Source organism: Aythya fuligula, chromosome 9 (genome assembly GCF_009819795.1).
Source record: "Aythya fuligula isolate bAytFul2 chromosome 9, bAytFul2.pri, whole genome shotgun sequence".
Classification (NCBI taxonomy): Eukaryota; Metazoa; Chordata; class Aves; order Anseriformes; family Anatidae; genus Aythya; species Aythya fuligula.
Window position 1 is genome coordinate 11,753,851 of NC_045567.1, and position 19,391 is coordinate 11,773,241.

The following is a 19,391-nucleotide window of genomic DNA, read 5'->3' on the forward strand; positions in this document are numbered from 1 at the left end:
GGGGCAGGACGCGGTCTCCTACCTGGCTTGGAGAGCGGCATCACCCGGGGGAAGTGGCGCCGGGATGGCCTCAGTGGGCTGCAGAGAGAACAGGCTCGGATGAAAGCACCCGCAGCAGGATCTGGATTTGGGGGCCCCAAATCCGGCCCGGGGCCACCGTCCTCCACACCCCTGTGAAGCCAGGGTGCTCGCCCTGCCCAGCCCCACGGCACCAGGGGATGCAGAAAGACCCGCATGTGGCCGGGGGCACCCACCTGAGGACGTCCTTGCAGAGAGGCGGGAAGGGGTGTTGCTGATAGTGCCCAAAAACTTCAAATACAATCGGCTGGCTCTTGATGTACTCGATGAAGGACTTGGTCACCTCCACAGCAATCTGAGAGAGAAAGAGCATGCAACCACGCTGCCTGGTTCAGAAAGGGATGCGATGCGCTGAGAAAACAGGCACCGGGGAAGAAGGGGCTGCTCTGGGGAGATCTGCCTGACACCCTAGGGAGACACCAGCAGCTGAGGGGGTGCCCGGAGGCAGGGTGCTCACATTTTGGACGTGGTAGAAACCCAGCGGTGGCCCTCGCCCTGTGTTCTTCAAGGGCTCTGTTGAAAAGGCCTCGTCGTGGCGATGGATGAAACTGCAAAGGGAAGGGAAGGCGTTCGGGGGCTGCAGGACAGTGCAGCAGCTGGGTGGGAGGGAACAGGGAGGGGAGAGGGGGAAGGGGCCAAGCCTGCGCCCCACACAGGGCTGTGTCCTGTCACCTGGCCTAGACTGACACAGAAAACCCACCCCACGCTAATCTGCTGCCCCCCAGCGCCTGTCAGACGCTGTCCTCAGCTTTCACCAGTGACCAGGTGTGTGTCCAGGCTAACACACACGCTCACCCTGCACCCCTTGGTTTTGCCTCCCCTTCCATGAAAGCCATGGAGCGGAATTCAGGACGAGAGCAGAGCGTGGGATGCAGCTCCCAGCACTACCCCTGCCTGCCTCCTCCCGGGGCAACCAGAGGAGGTGAAGGCCAGAGCGTGCAGGGAGGTAACGGGCTGGGGGCCACCGTGGTCTCACTTGAACTGGCAGAAGATGTCTGCGTATTCTGCTGAGATGCTGGAGGCTTGCAGGACAGTCACTCGGAAAGTGAAGATGCTGCCCAGCTTCAGGTGGTCCAGAGCAGCCTCCAGGGGCCCGTCCATCGTGGACTTCTCCGGGCTGTCCAGGAGAAGGTCCTCTGGTGTCACTGCGTGGAGAAGAGAGCCCTCGGATGTCAGAAGTCATTTTCCTGATGCCTGCAAACGGCTCTGCACTGCTGGGCATGAGCTGCTAGAGGCCTGGGCTTTGAGTGCGGGCAGCTCGCCGCTCACCTGCGCAGGTGTTGTTGTTGACCTCGTCGGCGGAGGGCCCCAGGTCGCTGATCTGCCCCTGGCCTTCCACGATGCGCAGCTCCTCCTGGGACGTTCCCGAGCGGGACATCCCCACGGCGGGGCAGGACTCGGACTGGAACTGCAGGGGGGCGATGGGGAAGGGTGCCTGAGGGAGGCCGGCGGTGCCACCACCGCGGTGCCGAGCACAGGTACAGCCACAAGGGCAGCTCCGGCTCGCCCGTCGCACCCCGCAGCAGCCCCCCCAGGACTGGGCTCCTCGAGCAGCGGGAGCAGGGCCAGATGTCACCCAGACCCCACGGGACAAGCATGCCTCGGAGAGCAGCGGGTCGACAGACAACACCCCCGTGCCACCGCCGCGGCCGTACCTTCTCGAAGTGCTGGTCATCGAAGGAGATCTTTGCCGTCCCCGACTGCCGCACTCCAGAGCCATAATCTGGGGCCTCCTCATCGGCTGGGGGAGGAAGGCGTTGAGACATTAGTGGGGGGCTCCAGGGGAACGTGTGGGCTGAGGCGACGCGGGGCTGCGCCTCCTACCTGAGATGGCCTGGACGGCCACGCGCAGGAAGCCCTTCACCTCGCCCTTCTCGCTGACGATGGCCACGCGGTGGACCAGGGGCACGGGGTACAGCAGGTTGCTGAGGTACACGAAGGCCCTGCCGGGGGGGAAGCGAGACGGGGAGCGCCGTCACCGCCCCCGCCCGCGCGTCCCCAGGCGCGGGTGGTGGCGGCCGCCGGCGGCCGGGTCCCAGGTCACCACTGAGGCCGCGACGGCGCTGCAAAGCAAAGCCATGAGGGGCAGCCAGGGCCAGCGCGGGGCAGGGAGCAGGCGCGCCTCGCCGGCCGTCCCCTCCGCTGCGGGCGGGAGCGCGTCCTGGGGAGGGGATGGGGATGGGACTGCGCCTGATGGGTGCCGCAACAAGCCGGGAGGAGGACCGTCGTGGCAGTGACGAGCTGGAGGACGGGGGCAGGAGGTGCTGTGAGAGAGCTCGGGGGTGCTGCGGAGGCAACGGGGAGCGGGCGAGGCGAGGCCGGGGTGGGAGAGGGAAGGGGCGAGGGAGGGGAGGGAGGAGAAGGTCCTGCCTGGGGCCCCGGAGCCTCCAGAGAGAGGGGAACCTGCCCTGGGCGGCGGTGGCTGGAGGTGGCTGGGGAGGCTGCGTGGCGTGGCCGGTGGCACTGGCGGCGTGCACTTGTCCCCCGCCCCGTCCTGCTTAGGGCCTTGGGGTCCCGGGCCACCCGCCGGGCGAGGTGCCACCCCGGGGCCGCGAGGTGACAGCTGAGCTCCGGGGAACCTCCTCCTGGTGGTTGGGGTGGGGACAGGCACGTGGCCGTGCGGTGCTCCCCGTCCCTCAGGTGTTCGGCCTCCTCTTGCTGCCTTTCTCAGCTGGCTGCGAGCTGGGGACCGATTTTGGTCCTTTCTGCCCAAGTCGCAGCGTTTCTTCTGGCACGCCGGTGGTGGGAGCGCGCCGTGCCCTCGGCCCTGCTCTCCTGCAGCATCCTCGTGCTCCGTGGTCAGGATCCTGATGGCACCCGCCAGGACACGTCGGCTTTGGGAGGCTCCCGAGGGGGCTGCAAACATCTCCGAGCAGCGTGGCTTTGCTGCTCACGGCTTCCTAACCTCGCAGGCGTCCAAACAGCATCCGAAAACACAGCAGGGCTCTTGCAGGAAGGCCGCAGCCCTGCCCGTGAAGCCCAGACCTTGATTTTCAGAGGTTCTCCCTGCTGCTGGAGCTCCGGCCGGCCTCAAAGCGCTGTCTGAGCCTTTTTCCACCCAAAGAGACTCCACGAGGGACTGAGGCACGGAGCACGATCCCCCGCCAGGCGTCCCCTGTCTCGCCCCATCTCTTCTTGGAGGCCGGCAGGGCCGAGGGGCTGGAGCAGGCACGGGTTGGGGAGCGCCCGCACGTCTGTCTCCTGCCCCAAAAACAGCGGGCAGCTCACGGGGATGAAACCGGAGGGACGTGGGGGGTGAAGGAGGAAGGGAAAGGATGGAGGGGAGGGAGGGAGGGAGGAGGAGGAGGGCAGGGAGGAGGGGGACAAGTGTGTCACTAGAGGAAGGAGGGCAGGGACACTAACCACAAGATTGGTGAGGTGCAAAGATGGCATGCTCAGACCAAAGAAAAGCCTTTCCAAAGTAAGACAAAAGTGAAATAACCCCAATTTTCGCTAAAGCTTTGGAGAGAGAGAGCCAGCAGCTAAAAATAAAATTAAAAAAAAAAATGGAAGAAGGAAATAAAGGAAAAAAAAAATAATCAAAGACAAGGATCCAATCATAAACCAATCAAAGCACACTTCACGAGAAATGTGGCCAGCACAGCTGCTGCGCGGGGAGCCAAACCCGGGGCAGACTCAAAAGTTGGGAGAGCCTGAGGGGACGACCTGGGGGACCGTCCCCCCGGCGCAGAGCGGGGCCCGTGGCCACGGAGGCTTGCTCGGCAGGTCGGTGGGTTTGTTTTTGAGGTGCCCCCAAGAGTTTTGGTTTTGCTTTTGCTTGTTGAAAAAAAAAAAAAGGAAAAAAGAAAAAGGAAAAAAAAAAAAAAAAAAGGGCGGAAGAACCCAGCTCTTTCGGTCTGAGGCTGCAGGGCTCTTACCCCACCTCCTCCCTCTCTGCCTGCACTGCTCTGTCTCCTCCCCACCTCGCTCCCCGCGCCCCAGGTTTAAACACAGCGAGGAAGAGCAGCCCTGGGAGGGGGGGGCTGCTTTCAGTGAACCCTCCCAGCCCCCGGAGTGGGGGCTCTGGGTCCTGCTCCAGGCACATGTCCCCTTGTGCCCTTGGGAAGGGGTCTGCAGCAAAACCAGGGAGGCCAGCATCACCCTGCCCGCATCGGGAGGGCGTTTTGGGGATGGGCGACTTGCAACTGAGTCTCGAGGCATGTCTGGAGCCTGAGGGGTTTCTCCAGGCCAAGAGTGACTGAGCCCAGGGCTCCCCTGGCAAACAGGGAGGAGAAATTGAGGCTCTCGTCCATTCCTGCTCCTGCAGCCCAGATCGCTGTGTGCTGCCACCCCTGAGCATCTCCTGTGCTGGCGGCTGCAGGAAATAGCCCTGAGCTGCTCATGGGGCACGGGCAGCAAGAGAAAACTGCTTTCCAAAGAGTCCTCCTGCCTGATCCCAGGCTCCCCTGACTCCCATGGCTCCCCCAAGCCACCTGAGCGCCCCCCAATCATCCCTGGGGCTCAGGCAGACTGGCACAGCCCCATTTCTCCCTGCTGCGCTGGGACAGCTGCGAAACTTGTGGCCTCACAGCACCTGCACACCGCTGCCCTGGGACAAAGACGCAGAGCGGTGCGCTCACGGTCTTCACTGCGACTGGCAGGAGGTGACCCTGTCAGGGCCAAAAAAGGCCCAGACCCCCTAGCACAGGTCCTGCAGCACACTGGATGCCAGGGAAACGGTGACCTGATGGTTTTGGGGGGGCTGCCCAAAGCAGGGACCTGCCTAAGGGGTCTCGCGCCGGGTCAGCGCGCTCGCTCTGCCTCCGCGGTCCCTGTGCCCTCGGCGCCGTGCTCGCCACAGCCCTACCTCGGTGGCCCCGGCCGCGGCGGCTCTCGTGGCCAGCCAGCCACCCCTGCGCCCGTGGGATGCCCTGGAGGTGGGGGTCGTGCCAGAAAGCAGTTCCCTCATGCGAAAGAGCTAGTTCCTTCCCGGCATGCTCTCCTAAAACCTCACCAACCTTCCTACTAAACTGAACAGGGGGGAGCGGTCGTAAAACGGATCCCGGCCATCACACAGCGGGCACTCCGGAAAGATGTCTTCCTCCAGGTCCTCCGCCTCCTCCTCCTCCTCCTCCTGCCCCTCGTGCTGCTCGTCAGCAGGCTCGGTGATGTCGGAGTCGGGGTTCGAGAAGGTAGGGGAGGGGGTGAGATCAGCCATGCGCTCGCTCATGCATGTGTTGAAAAGAGGAGAGCTGTTGCAGCCAGAGATATCTGAACTAAGGTTAGTACAACAAGATAGAAGACAGGTTAACACCAGCTGTTCCAAACAGAGAGAGCAAGAATAGGAATTTTGCTTTGCCTTTTTTTTTTTTTTTTTTTTTTTTTTTTTTTTTGGTTTGGTTTAGTTTGGTTTCTGCTCAAACCGAGGGATGTCGGGAAACAGAGACCTGCCCGTCCAGCACATCTTTAAAGGAAGCCACCAACGGCCATCAGCTATAAAGTGTAGAAAAAAAGAGTGACCCAACAAACTGGTGCAAACACGGGGATTCCCGTCGCTGGCTTTGCAGGCAGCGCAGCGGGGACAGAGCACGAGACACGAGGCTGGGTGACACCCCACCGCCGAGGGCAACCCCGCTGCCAGCAGTACCACGGCGTGGGGTGACACCTCTGCGGCACACGCGTCTGCGTGTCCCCCCCGGGGCTGCCTGTCCTCGCCGCCGGCACCGCGCGGGGAGCACACGGAGACGCACGGCACGGGGGGCACAGACAGAGGCTTGGACGCGAACACCTCGGGCTGGGCTCGCAGACAGGCGGCAGGCACGGTGGCACGGGCTCCGCGCCCACCCCTGCCTGCAGCCCCTCTGCCGGCTGTGCCCTCCCGCAGCTGGCACCGCTCCGTGGCAGGCAGGAGGGTGAGCAGCCACCGCGGGGTGCCAGAAGCAGGCGCGGCGGGGCCGTGGCGAGCGAGAGGCCGGCTTTCTCTGGCAGCAGCGCTGCCCCGGGGGGACGCCGTGGCCCCCGAGCTGCGTGTTGGAGGAGACAAAGCACTCACCTGCCAACCAGCCTGAACCACGGGAAGCGGTCGTAGAAGGGATCTCCGCCGGTCACCACGTTGTCACAGTCCTCGATGACGCTCGAAGGCACTTCTGCTGCACGGTCGTACATCTCGCGCATTAGGTCCAGGCGCTGCCTGCGGGCACAGGGACACCGGGTGGCTGTGAGAAACCAGGCCGGGGCTGGCCAAGCCCTCCCACTCTAAGTCAGCCCGGTGCGGGCATCTCTCGCCCTACCTGAGCTTCTCCAGGGTCCAGTAATGCGTTGCCCCGTTCTTCTGGTCCTGCACCTCCACAGCCACGATGGTCCGGGGGAACGGCCGCTTCTCCCGGTCCTTGGCAGCGTCAGGAGGCAGCAGGTCGGGAGGGAGGGGCGAGTACAGCGTGTCTGTCAGGAGGACAAACTGGAACTGCACCTGGAAGGGGGGAATGAGGGATGGTGACCTTGCCAAAAGGACCATAGCACCGTCAGCCTGAGTCCCTGGCATGTGCCCGAGCAACACCCAACCACGCACACTCCTCTGGCTCAGGGCTCTGCTGTGGGTGCCCTGCCGTCACGGAGCAGTCCTAGGACCAGGCTGACGGCCAGAGGAGGAGGACTGCACACCGTCCTGTCTAACAGGGAAACTAAAGGTGGCCTTCAGCAGGCTCTAACGGAGGACAAGGAGGGGCCCTGCAGCAGGGCTCACCCTGAGATGTGGCACGCACTAAACACAGGAACACTTCAAAAGGCAGGCTCAGAAACTCGTGCAAGAACTGTGCAGGGTTAAACACAGAAACACTGCCCCTGGGTGAGGAAGCTCCCTGAGTCCTGAGTGAGGGGCAGCCAGCCCTGCTTCCCCCTTGGCCTCTGCCCTTCCCGCACTGCTGGAGCCACTTCTCTCAGGCTTCCCAGGCATTGCCACGTGGGGACATGCACAGCTGTGTGACGGGGATGTGCTGCAGCCACCCGCTCTGGACTCTTAGCTCCCTGCCAGCACACAGCTTTGAGCCCACTCGCTAAGCCTGCAGGGGCGAGCAGCAGCACCGTGCGCCCTGCAAAACCCCAAGGGACTCGCTCCCAGCAACGCCGCGGCGGTGACAACCAGAAGCTTTGGCTGGCAGCAGCAGGCACCCACCTTTTTCTTCAGCTCCACGCTGATGGCGTTGGCTTCCTTGAGGAAGATGGCGTTGCCCCACAGCAGGTCACGGAGGGAGGTGAACTGGTACCACTTCCACTTTCTGAAGGCCCAGAGGGCGAGCTCGAACTCCCGCTCCGTCCACTGCACTGTGGGACGCAGAGGGACAGTCACCACATGCGTCCCATGGCCAGGAGGAGGACTCGGCACAGAGGTGTCTGGGTGCACGGCACTGCCTCCCACATGGAGCCCCTGTGCCCCACCGCGGTGCCGTGGAAGCAACGGCAGTGCAGCTCTGCCCTACCTGCTGGCACCTGCTCGGCTGTCAGGCAAAGGAGGTGGGGAAGGGGTTCGGGTGCAACGATGGGCAAACCCACCACAAAAAACCCTCCCGGTGACTTCTTACTGACTCACCGAGGTGCTCTGCAGCCAGCTGTTGCACTGAGGTTTTTTGTTTGGTGGGTTTTTTTGGTCATTATTCTAAAATCCATTCTCTTACCAATTTTCTGGCTGTTTTTTATTAATGCCTCCTCGAGAGGGCTGACAGGATGGAGGTGAAACTCAGACCATACCATCTCCCCTCCCCAGATGCCTCTGCAGGTAATGTCAGCGCACAGCACGCAGCACAGCCAGGCTGCCCACCCAACTCCTTTCACCCCTCCTTCCTCTCCAAGCACTCACCTTCATCTTCAGGTTCTTCTTCTTCCTCGTTGGCCTCAGGGTAATACCTGGAGTCCATCTGCTTCTGCAGAGCCTCCAGTTTGCTCTCATAGTCCTGGGGAAAGCAGGGAGAATGATGCAGCCCACAAGATGTGATCTTCAGCCAACCTCTGCATAACCCCCCTTCCCCTGCAGCCTCCTCCTCCCTCCTCCGGGTCCACATGGATGGGCAGCCCCAGGAACGACGTGTGGGTTTGCTGTCATCTTGAAGATGCACCAAGCCACCCCACAGATATTTCTGCTGGGGTTTGGCGGTGCCCAGGGAGCCTGAGGAGGAGCCAGGCCTGGCCACCTACCAGCCTCTGCTGCTCCAGAAGGTAATTGGCCTCCTCCCTCTCCCGCCGGTACTGGTCCTCCAGCTCCTGCAGCCTGGGAGGAGCAGGGAAGATGGGGATGAGCGACCCGGGCTCCTTCCCTCCCCTTCCTCCCAGCCCCAGTCCCGGCTCCCCACCTCTGCTCCATCTCCTGCTTCATGTCGATGCCCTGCTTCTCCAGCAGCTCTCTCTGGGCAAAGGCCCAGTCCACGGGCTCTGCAGGCGTCTCCGCGCACGGGGTCCGCTCCCGCTCCTGCCGGGCCTGCTCAGGGTGGTTGAAGCGGAAGACGTGGCTCTTGCCCATGATGATCCGGTTTCCTGCGGTGGGGACAAGGGCACAGGTTTAGGGGCAGGAAACCCACACAGGGTGGCGGGCCGGAGCACCCTCCTGGGGACCCACCTGACCGCAGGACGCTGGGCTCCGTCACCTTTTTGCCATTCACGTAGGTGTCGGCGCCTTCGCAGGGCTCCAGGGTCACAATCACTGCGTGACAAGCAGCAAGTGGAGGGGCAGCCCCGGGGCCCCGGGCACATCCCCACCACCACAGGCAATGAACGGGGCTGGCAGCAGCGCTTGGCCAACCTCACATCAGCCACAGCAGGCTCCGGGACTAAGAGGGTGGAATGAACCCTCCTAGGTCCGGGATGAGCCTGGGCAGCTGGAGCCCCTCAGAACAAGCAGTACCTTCACCGCCCGTCCTTGTGTCGCTGCGGAAGAGGCAGTGCTCTTCCTTGATGAAGTGCCCGCTGAGAACAATGTCCTGTCTCTTCTCCGCATCTTCCCGACCAACCCTGCGGGGGACAGACAGCTTGAGCCGGCTCCGTCCTTCCTCAAACCAGCCCCTCCGTGAGGCTCCAGCCAAAAATACCCTCTGGGCTCACCCCAAGCAGCCCTTGGTGCACGGCAAGACTAATGTCCCCCATGAGATTGCCCCGGACACGCATTTTTCCCAAGCGGCCACGCCACTCTGGGGATGCCCGGGGAAGGTGCAGGAGGGCAGGTGCCCAGCAGCACTGAGATACGGGCTCTGCAGGACCCGGCCCTCACCTGGTTATCCCGTCCTTGATGTAGTAGAGAAGGCACTCAGACATGAGCGGGTCCTCGTTCAGGTTGACCAGGTGGGGTGTCTGGGGGAGGCAAGGACACAGTCACCCCGCTGCACAGCAACCCCCCCAGCCTCACCACGGGGCCCCCCAGCTCCTGCAGCTGCCCCGACCTAACCCAGCGTGGACAAAACGAGGGCTGGACTCCAACTCTGCACCTCTACACCCTTCCCTGCTTTCCTCTTCCAAGGACTGAGGTCTGGGCAGCTTTTCCTTGGTTGCTTGGGAAAATTCCTGTTGTAAGCAGGCCCAGCATGGAGCTGGGAGCTGTACGGGAGGTTTATGGAAGGTGAGACAGTGACTCTTCCTTTCCAGCAGCTGTTTCAGGATAAGAGGAACTAAAAGCCCCCGTTTCCCTCCACAGATGGCACGGGGACAGATGAAGCACCCAAAGGAGCAGGTCCCAGCCTGGAGGTTCATCCAGAGCCAGCAGCAGAGACCTGAAGCCTTGCCCCAGGTTGGCTTGCACTCCCTGGTCTCCCTCCTGTGGGTTCTCTCCCAAGAGCTACGACCTCTTTGCTTCTGATGAGAGGGAATTTACTCCCGGGGCCACGGAGCCCTCCGACCGCAGCCCGCTTGGCTCGTCCCACTGCCAGCGGCTGCGATCGCGCCTCCAACCGGCAGCAAAGTCCTGGGGGCATCAACGGGTGAAGCTCAGAGTTTCCCAGAAAGAAGAGACCCGGGAAGAAGTGTGGTATCAGCCTGCTGGCACCCAGCATGCAGAGGTATCCCCGTCAGGAGAAACCCTGACGGCTGCAAGGGACTCACTCCAAACAGTGCAGGAGAGCTGGAGGGGAAGGGGAACGCAGGCTGTTCTCCGTGGCGGCTGGCAGGAGTAACAGGCCACAGCACGTAACCCGCAGACCTCTGGGCAGACACGAAGCCCCTGGGTCTGAGGGAGAAGCTCTGAGACTGTTTTAGTTTGCAATTTCACTCCAGATTTGCAAGGTTTGGGGAAATGGTCGCCCCAGAGATGGCATATGGCGGGGCAGCAATGCCCGGCTAGGTTTTGCTCTCAGTCCAAATGGGTTTTGCAGGCTTTCAGTGCTAACTTTCCTTGCCAGCAGCTGGAGAAGTCAGGGCAGTTGTCACCCACCAGAGAGCTGAAGAGCAAGTCGGCACCAAGACCAACACAGCAAGGCCACCTCCCGGACCAACCTGCTTTGGGGAATAAACCCCCACGCTTCCTACGCACACATCGGGGGGCCTAATGGGCAGCGGCTGCGACGGCAGATGGAAAACAAAGACAGCAGTGTAAAACCTGTCAGAAGAGCCACGCCGAGGTCCCAAAGGGCTCGTTGCTGCTTGTCCTGGCAGGGGCTGGGGGCAGACCCCACTCTCCTTGCCCTGTGCGTCTCGCAGGACGCTGTCTGCCAGGGGCACTTAGCCCACTGCAGGCGAGGGGTGCCGAGGAGCAGCGGGGCTGTGCTGCTGCTGCTGCTGCTGGCGCCTATCAGGGCTCATGGCCAGGTGAGCTGCTGGGGGCACAGCCAGCTTTTGCTCCAAAAACCCTGAGATGCTACATAAACCAGCGGTATTTAATGCTCCTGCACCTTCATTTCTCGGCGAGGACACAGGGTGACAGCACCATGCAGTACCCCAGGGTGTTAACAGCTGACACAGAGCCCAACGCAGCCAAAGTCCCTGAGGCTCACCGGTGTCCCCTGGGTGGGGACAGCATCCCCCATGTGCCAGGTGATGCGGAATGACATTGAAAATTTAGCCACACGCTTCTATCAAAACAGCCCATGGTGGATGTACAGGGGTGGCACTGAAATGTCCATCACGGGTTTCATGGCAAGGAGAGGTCAGTTAACACCTCCGGGAGCTCCAGGGAAATATTTGAGGCTGGCCAGCAGTGGCAAGGTGGGTTTGAAGGGAACGGCGTGGGTACAAACCCGCCCTCATTTGCCAGGGAAAATAAGACAATCCTACCTTTTTAGGAGAGAAAACACCCAGGGTGCCTCCGTCCTCCCTCATGGCCACCCCCATCTCGGCCAGCAAGGCTTCCCTGCAGGAGCAGCAGGAGCAGAGGTTGTCAAAGACACTCTGGACCCCACAGCCACCCGCCACCACCCGCCACGTGTCCCCACTGGTGGTGACCCAGCCCAGGTGATGCCCCACGCCCACCGGGTGCTGCAGCCCTGTGCAGAGTAGCCAGGGCAGGGCTGGAGCCCACCTGGGGGTGGTGGATGGTGCTGGGGGGCCTGGGAGGCACCAAACTGCCCCCATCCCATCCCATCCCATCCCATCCCATCCCATCCCATCCCATCCCATCCCATCCCATCCCATCCCATCCCATCCCATCCCACGTGCCGAGAGGCTGCAGGCAAGAAGGGGGCCAGGCGCAGGGACCCCGACCCACCTCTCCATCCGGATCGCCTCTGTCCTGCGCAGCTTCTCCTCCCACGTCTCGTTCAGCTCGGCAATGATCTTCTCTGTTTCCTGGCGGGGTGAGCAGGGCTCAGCATTTTGTATGGTCCAGCGACCTGCCCACCTGGGCTGGGCTCAGCCCCCGAGGGAGCCGGCCCTGCTTTCAGGCTGCTTTCAAGGGGCTGTGGCAGTGCTGCACTCGCATTTTCCTTTCATCCCCTCGCTCTGCTGGGAGCACTTGTCCCACAGCAAAGGCAGCCCCAGCTGGACCCTGCTGCGCCAAAACTGCTCCTATCCAGGGCACCTCATGGCTCTGGGTCCATAGGATCAGAGTGACAGAGTCTTCTGGGTTGGAAAAGACCTCAAGGTCACCAAGTCCAACCACCAGCCTGACACACCGAGCCCCATCCCTAAGCCCTGTCCCTAAATGCCACATCCACACGTCTCTTAAACACCTCCAGGGATGGTGACTGCACCACCTCCCTGGGCAGCCCATTCCAACGCCCTTTTCTATTATTTTCTATTCAGAAATTCTCCCTAATGTCTCCCTAACCTCCCCTGACACGACTTGAGACTTTCCTCTCTTGTCCCACCACTTGTCACCCGAGAAGAGAGACTGACACCTCGCTGCAACCTCCATTCAGGCGCTTGTAGAGGCTGGGGAGCCTCCAGCAGGGTCCTCCCCACCTGCAGCTCGCTGTCCTCGTAGCCAGGCCCCCAAACTGGTGCAGTCTCACCACGAGGGGACAACCACCGCCCTGGTCCCGCTGGCCACGCTGTTTCTGACGCAGGCCAGGATGCTGCTGGCCCTTTCGGCCACCCGGGCACAGCACTGGCCCACGCTCGGCTGGCTGCTGAGCAGCACCCCCGGGTCCTTTTCTGCCGGGCAGCTTTCCAGCCACTCTCCCCCGAGCCACAGCAGGGTTGTGGTGCCCCAGGCGCAGCACCTGGTGCCCGGCCGTGCTGGATGTCGTGCGGCTGGATGCGGCCCAGCCCGTCCCGGTCCCTCCGCAGAGCCCTCAGGCAGATCGCCCAGGCTGGCAGCCCTCCGTCCGCTGGCTTCCAGAGGGAGGAGAGGAGCAGAAGACGCCAGCCTCCTACCTTAAGCCTTTCGATGGCCTCTTCGCTGCCTGGAGCAAACATGATGCGCTCGTGGAGGCTGGCAACGGAGGCGGCGCGGCTGGAGAGAGCTGACAGGGAGGAAGAGGGGCTGATGCCGGCAATGGCGTTGGTCACTGTGGAGAGATTGTCATGGCGTTGGCTCAGCTCTGCCCCGCTAGTGCCATTATTGTTCTCAAAGTCGGACACATCTACGGGCGGGGAAGGAGAGGGACGGGACGGGGGGAAGACACAAGGGCAGGAAGAAGGAAGAGAGAGAGAGAAAGAAGATAGAGACAAGAAAAGCTGTTGGGAAAAAAAAAAAAAAGTGGCAAGAAGAAAGGCAAAAATCAAAAGGAAAAGGCAGAGCATTGGCAGAGCAGGCCAGCAGCAGGGCACGGCTCCCATGCCTTGGCCCCAGCCCGGGACTGTTGCTGGCAGCAGCGCGGTAACGGCCTGGGAGCCCTTCCTGGCTCACGGGGGTGCTTTGTGGCAGCACGGGGTGCCCAAACTGCCCCTCTCAAGCACTCAGAGCTGCCCCAGGCATGAGCTCCCCCAGCTGCAGTACGCTCTTGCCATTTGTCCCAGTGTCAGAAATGCTGTTCTGGCCCCGAGAAGTCGCAGTGAGGAGGAGATGGGACAGGGGCACACACTCCTGGTGGCAGCCCAGCCCGTGGCAGCGGGGACGCAGCCTCCAGCAGCCCGGGCAGGTGCCGGGTCCCGTCTCCCAGCGGGATGCTCGCAGCCACTTCCACTGCCCGACACAGATAGGTCAGGATCCCTCACCTGGGGGCCACCACTTCTAGGGGACAGCCAGCTCCTGATGGAGAACAAGAGCCCCATCACTTCGTGGAGCCCCCCACCTCCAATTTGTCCTGTTCCTCCGATGCCCCCCGAATGGCCCTCAGCAGGACCGGTCACTGAGGCGTCCCGAGGCCACTCGCACCACGCTGTGCTTTGCCTGGCGCTTTTTTTTCTCCCGGGAGCACGGACCGTGCCCGCACAAGCAGCGCCAGCAGCAGCAACCAGCCCAGCAGCAGCAAGAGCAGCAGCAGCAGAAGCAAGGGGAAACACAGTGACAGCATGGGAGCGTGGGGCTTTTCGGTGAACGCACCGCTGGCGCCCTGCCTGGCAGATTTGCAGGGCCTCACCCTGCAGAATGCGTGTCCTGGGCTTGGCGAGGGCACGGGCGCAGTGCAGAAATGTCCCTGTGCCACCCGTCCCCCCAGCGGGGCACCAGGCTCCACTGCTGCCCCTTCGCTAGCGCCCTGGGGCCAGCTCTCGCTGCCCTTTCCCATGCTGCACGCATGCTCCTCGGCACAGCCTGCGCCTCCCAAAAAGCAGAGAAGCAACACAGAATACCAGTGATGGGGAATACACACATTTGGATCCTTCCGCAGCAGGATGGGCTAAGAGAGAGAGAGGGCAGGGAGCAGGGGGGAAGACAAAGAAAACAGAACAAGAGTGGGTTCATCTCGGTAGGATTCATGGCAGCCTGAAAGCACGGGGAGGAGAGGACACGGACTCCGAGCATCCTCCTGGCACCTCGGCCGGGCACCCTGCAGGATGCTGGCAGTGGGAAATGGGGAGGGGCAAGGGGGCTGCCGGGGCAAAGCAGCTCCTCTGGGACAGCACACGTGTGTGCAGGGCCTGCTGGGGGCGTCCCAGCAGGGGTGGTGGCAGCGGGGGACACAGCCGGGCCCCCTGCTGCATGGCAGGGCAGACAATGAGATGGCCGAGGTGCAGGGCAGGACACGGGGTGGCTCTGGGGACGTCCCCTCCGAGACACCAGCCTGCCTCTGCCCAGCGCTGCCCTGGCGCGGTACCTACTGTCAATGATGTCCCCGAGACCCTGGGCGTAGAGAAGGTCACGCAGACGGGCCACCTCGTCCTTCAGCTCCCGGATGAGCTTGTTGTTGGGGTCCTCGTTGATGACGGCGTTGCAGCGGATCTGCTTGGCGCGGTCGGCATACCTGGGGAGAGGCACGACCCTGAGCAGCTGGGTCCCGAAACCTCCCGTGCCCTCGTCTAGCTCTCTCCATCCGGGGCCTACCTTAAAGTGCTGAGGGTCTCGTCGTAGTTGATGTCGGCGGGGCTGAGCGCAGCGACCATGGCGGTCCTGGAGTTGCCCCCTGCCCGGAGAGATGCCAGGCATCAGCAGGGCGGCTGTCCCTGCGGGGACCCTCACCCCCTGCCATGCCCCCCTGTGCCCGTGTCCTCACCCAGGTTCTCCCGCAGCAGCCAGGTTAGCACCGAGTCCCGGTAGGGGATGAAATCTGTCTTCTTCTTCTTCTTGTTCTGGGGAGAGGGAGCAGAGGGATGGGCTGCCAGGCTGCTCGCTCTCCCCCAAGCAAACACCGTGACCAGTGCCAGCGCTGTCCCCAGCCACAGGTGGGCACCTGCGGTGGCACCTCACCCCTAAAGGGCTCATTGCAAACCACCCCGCAACCCACTCTCACTCTTGCAAACCCAAACCCACCCAGCCCTGCCTGAGCACATACCTTATTTGGCCCTGAATCCTGCAAAGAAAGCAGAGAGACTGCTTAGCTCTGGTGCAAACAGAAGAGAGCAGCGGGGAGGGAGGTGACAGCGAGCTGCTCCCCTCCTCTTCACCCAGCACAGGACCCCAGGTGCTCCATCCCTGGGAGCTTGGGTGCTCCATCCTGGGCAGCTGGGCGTCCCACCCCCCCCTCCAGGTACCTACCATTTCGGCCAGAGCAGAGATGACTTTCCCCAGTGTGGTCAAGGACTTGTTGATGTTTGCTCCTTCCTAGTGGAGAGACCAAAAGCCCAGATCCTCAGGCCCTGTTTCAGAGCAGCGCTAAAGCCCGGTGCACCGAGAGGATGGAGAAGCCCCAGCACAGGGCGGGCAACCAGCAACTGGTCTTACTGGGCGACCAGCACCTCCCAGCTGGGGCTTGCAGACCCTGCCAGCACTGGCACTGGACAACTCTCAGACAAAACACCGCTGAGAAGTGGCAGTTTCCAATGCAGCGTGCAAGGAATAAGGCAGGGAAAGGACCAGTGGCACCCAGGGACCCACGCCACGCTCTCACCTTCAGCCTCGTGCCCTTCGCACCGGTGGAGTCAGCTCGCTCACTGCCAGCCAGGTCCACCAGGCTGATTTTGCTGACCTGTGGGCACAGACAGCAGCTGTGGCAGGCTTGGCTCATGCCTAGCGTGTGGGCAAAATGCCCCCCACCATGGAGCTGCACCGTCAGCAAGGTGGGAGGAAACACCTTCAGCAACCGTGAGCCTGCTCTGGAGGCGGAGGTGGGTTTGGCCAGAAGCAGGGCTCACATTCCCACCAGCAGGGGCAGTGGCCACACGGGGCCAGAGATGTCCCTCCACGGTGGTCTGGGAGCCCAGCGTGTGGCTGGGACTTAGCCCCATCACGTTTCAGCCCCCCAGCAGCCACACGGTGTCCCCCCACAGGCACTGTGGCACACGGAGCCCTTGCAGTGTTCCCCTGGGGCTGTGCCCTCACCTTCTCGGTGGTGATGTCCGTCTCGGCATCGTGTCGCTTCTGGGTGAAGATGATGTTGAAGACAGCGTGTGAGCGGCTGCTGGTCTCGTTCATGTTGGTGGCAGCCACCGTGCTGCGGGGAGAGAAGGGCAGAAGGTGTGACACTCTGCAGGGGACAGCAGAGCGGCTGGGGACAGGTTCAGGACAGGGGAGGTGATGGGAAGGCCACTGCGGCCACAAGAGGACTGTGGGCTCCAGGAGTGACTGGTCAAATCGGGACACATCCTGCCTCACCTGGGGACCTCAGGCCCTGCCCACAGCACCGGGGACACAAGCTTCAGCCCACGTGTAGGTGCCTGGGGACACCCTTTGGGGACATCTGGAAGCCCTTCAGATCCTGGTGTTCTCCCGCTCCCCCACTCACCGGGCCTTGTTCCCTGAGTCCATGAGATCCTGGATGTCATTGTAGGAGGTCACAGCCAGCTTGGAGAGGTCCTCAACATAGGGGCCCATGAGGGGATGCTCCCTCACCCGCAGGTTCCCCTTGTTCTTGGGGTTCAGGAGGTCTCTCACCCGCTCGCAGTATATCTCCATGTAGCTCACCTGGGGACGGCACATGCGGGGCTCTGGGTTTTGCTCAGAAGTAACACACGGCCGGGCACACGCTGCCGTCACGCCAGGCCTCCACCAGCCCATCCTGCCCCCGGGAGGCTCGGGCCGGAGCAGGCAGGAGGCGCGGTGCCTTACCTCCACGGAGTAGGACATGTTGTCGTTGGTCGTGTCGTTGATGCGGGAGAAGAGGTCCTCACACAGCTGCGGGGGAAAGAGCCAGGCTGCTCAGCCCCTGAGCAGAGGGATGCTCCACTCCGGGGCACACAAGCCACGAAGATTTCCACCTTCTTGCCCCAAAAGGCAGAGCAGCAGCGATGGGACAGCTCTTGGCGGGGTGGCAGGAAGGCCCCTGGTAATGTGGGGGGGACCAGCACCCGCAGAGCCTCTCCCTGCTTGGTAGGGACTTGGGCACAGTCCCTTGCTCACAGCCCAGCCAAACCTCTGCTTCACCCACCGTGAGCCCTGGGGCCTGGGTGAAGCTCCCCGTGGTGTCCCCTGACCTGCAGCTCGTCTCCCCTGCTTCTCCTTCCCTCCCAGCCACCCTTTTCCCTTGGGCACCCCGCTCAGGTCAGGGGGAGCCTGTCTCCAGGCGGTACCTGTGGGATGATGCCTTGCTGGTCCTTCTCCTGCTTCCCCATCATGGTGTAGGATTTTCCAGCCCCTGTCTGCCCGTAGGCAAAGATACAGACGTTATAGCCTTCGAAGGCATGCTGCAACATCTCCTCGCCGATGTCCCGGTACACCTGCTTCTGAGATGCATAATTGATGTCTGCAGGCTGCGGAGAGGAGAGAGGGGCGATCAGAGAGGCCATCCTGCTGCATCCCAGCCCCGCTGCGGGCTCCAGCCAGGCTCCGGCTCCCCGCCGCTTACCGTGGTGTGGGACCAGTAGGAATAGTCAAAGCTGAAGCTTTTCGGTGTCTCTTTGGGTTGCTTCGGGTTCAGGATGGCTGGGGACAGAGAGAGGGATGTGAGGGAACCGGGTGGTACCATCGCCTCCTGCATCCCGGGCAGGCTGCAACGGGCTTGGTGCCAGACAGATCCCTGTGGGCTGGGAATAAGAACGGGGTCCCTCCAACTCCACTGTGGGGGCCAGGGAGAAGGGCAAAGGCTCTCCAAAATGCCCTGGGGAGCGTGGTGCAGGGAAGCTGCTCCTTCCCTTGGGCTGCCTCCTGCTCCATCACACACCCGCAGCAGCGCCGCGGGGACAGCCCCCGGCACGGAGGTCCCAGCCCTCCCTGGGGGCCACGAGTGGGGCAGGAGCAGCCGCGGGGGCTCTGCCTCCTGCTTGCTCCGTGTTTTATTTTCAGTACCTGATCTCCCTGCAGCAGCAGGGTGATTAATGTCCTGTGTTAAACCACCAGCGGAAACAAGAGCCTGCTTTTTCCCATCCCCTGGTGAAAAGGACGTTGCCATGGAAATTGGAGACTGCATCTCTCCTCTTTCTCACTCATTCGATGTCTTTTTTTTTTTTCCCTCTCCACCCCGTAGAGTGTTTATGATGTTTTTCTTTTTTATTTCTGAAATAACAGGCACTCGGAGAGATGCGTCAGAAGAAACCCAAAGCAGCAGGGCAGTCACGGGACGCGGCGCTCAGCCATCTCCGGTGACATTGGAACGCCCTTGCGGGTTGGGAGGGGTGCCACGGCCCCGGCCGGGCTGCTTGGGGGGGCTGGGGGGGCGCAGTGCCCACCAGAGGGGCATTCAGCTCCCTGCAAGGGCCTGCCAGGGCACAGAGGTGGCAGCAAGACCAGGGTGCCCCCAGCCACTGCCACGGTGCTGGGGCTTTGCTGAGCAGCTGGAGGAGCCGCACAAATTCACCCCGTATCACAGCGTCTCCCCCAGGGTGGATGCTTGGCTGCTGTCCTGCTGTGTGTCCATCCACAGCCCCCCCAGCATGCCATCAGCGTGGCCTGCCTGTGCCGAGGCACACGGTGACCCAGCACACTCCTGCTCGGGATGGTTGGGGAAAAAAAATAACACCGCTTGTTCCCCTTTGCTCCTTACAGGCTGGGTCCTAAATTAATGATGAAGCCTGCCCACGAGTGCCAGGGTCGCTAGGGAACGGGCTTGGCCGTATCAGATGGACAAGCATGCCCGTGACCACGGAGGTGACAGAGGAGGTGAGGGGGCAGGAGGAGAGCTGCCAGCGCTCCTGGCTGCTGGTCCCAGCACACCGACACGCACTCGCCATGTGCAGGGTCCTGCGCTGGCCAGGACAGACGGGATGACACTGGGCTGTACGTCTGCAGCTGGACTGGAGCCAGAGGCTGGCTGTAAAGGCCAGCAGGGTGGGAAGCGGGGTCAGGACCAAAAACCACAGCAGGGAGCTGCCGGCAGCCAAAGCTCACGGCCACAGCCCAGGCTGCACCTCGAGGAGAAGGGGCTCAGACATCCCCCAAGCTGCCACCAGGCGCAGGTCCCTGTCGAGACCCAGACCTGGGTGGCACCGTGCCTCCCCTGGGGCCGGGGATCACCCACCCGCGTGCAGGGCCCCTCTGGGCAGAGGTGGCTGCA

The 19,391-nt window shown here is 62.5% G+C and overlaps 1 protein-coding gene across 20 annotated transcripts in view; it reads right to left on the minus strand.

Annotated features, from left to right (window-relative positions):
- KIF1A (kinesin family member 1A) overlaps nt 1-19,391 on the minus strand; it is a 36,873-nt gene that overhangs the window by 11,874 nt on the left and 5,608 nt on the right. For 8 of the 20 annotated variants that reach the window (XM_032193625.1, XM_032193623.1, XM_032193621.1 and 5 more), the window contains exons 3-34: nt 17,748-17,824; nt 17,473-17,652; nt 17,012-17,077; nt 16,689-16,867; nt 16,286-16,397; nt 15,855-15,932; nt 15,503-15,568; nt 15,300-15,317; nt 15,021-15,096; nt 14,852-14,930; nt 14,629-14,771; nt 14,181-14,207; nt 12,802-13,010; nt 11,693-11,772; nt 11,263-11,338; nt 9,272-9,351; nt 8,909-9,015; nt 8,624-8,707; nt 8,361-8,541; nt 8,206-8,278; nt 7,871-7,964; nt 7,190-7,338; nt 6,309-6,487; nt 6,071-6,208; nt 5,037-5,294; nt 1,903-2,021; nt 1,734-1,819; nt 1,348-1,486; nt 1,055-1,223; nt 536-626; nt 255-373; nt 23-78 (exon numbers count right to left, since the gene is read on the minus strand). In XM_032193625.1, coding sequence (XP_032049516.1) covers nt 23-78; nt 255-373; nt 536-626; nt 1,055-1,223; nt 1,348-1,486; nt 1,734-1,819; nt 1,903-2,021; nt 5,037-5,294; nt 6,071-6,208; nt 6,309-6,487; nt 7,190-7,338; nt 7,871-7,964; nt 8,206-8,278; nt 8,361-8,541; nt 8,624-8,707; nt 8,909-9,015; nt 9,272-9,351; nt 11,263-11,338; nt 11,693-11,772; nt 12,802-13,010; nt 14,181-14,207; nt 14,629-14,771; nt 14,852-14,930; nt 15,021-15,096; nt 15,300-15,317; nt 15,503-15,568; nt 15,855-15,932; nt 16,286-16,397; nt 16,689-16,867; nt 17,012-17,077; nt 17,473-17,652; nt 17,748-17,824 — 3,588 coding nt within the window. The remainder of the gene's footprint in view (nt 1-22; nt 79-254; nt 374-535; nt 627-1,054; nt 1,224-1,347; nt 1,487-1,733; nt 1,820-1,902; nt 2,022-5,036; nt 5,295-6,070; nt 6,209-6,308; nt 6,488-7,189; nt 7,339-7,870; nt 7,965-8,205; nt 8,279-8,360; nt 8,542-8,623; nt 8,708-8,908; nt 9,016-9,271; nt 9,352-11,262; nt 11,339-11,692; nt 11,773-12,801; nt 13,011-14,180; nt 14,208-14,628; nt 14,772-14,851; nt 14,931-15,020; nt 15,097-15,299; nt 15,318-15,502; nt 15,569-15,854; nt 15,933-16,285; nt 16,398-16,688; nt 16,868-17,011; nt 17,078-17,472; nt 17,653-17,747; nt 17,825-19,391) is intronic. The other 12 variants (XM_032193622.1, XM_032193640.1, XM_032193638.1 and 9 more) reach the window with 6 other exon arrangements.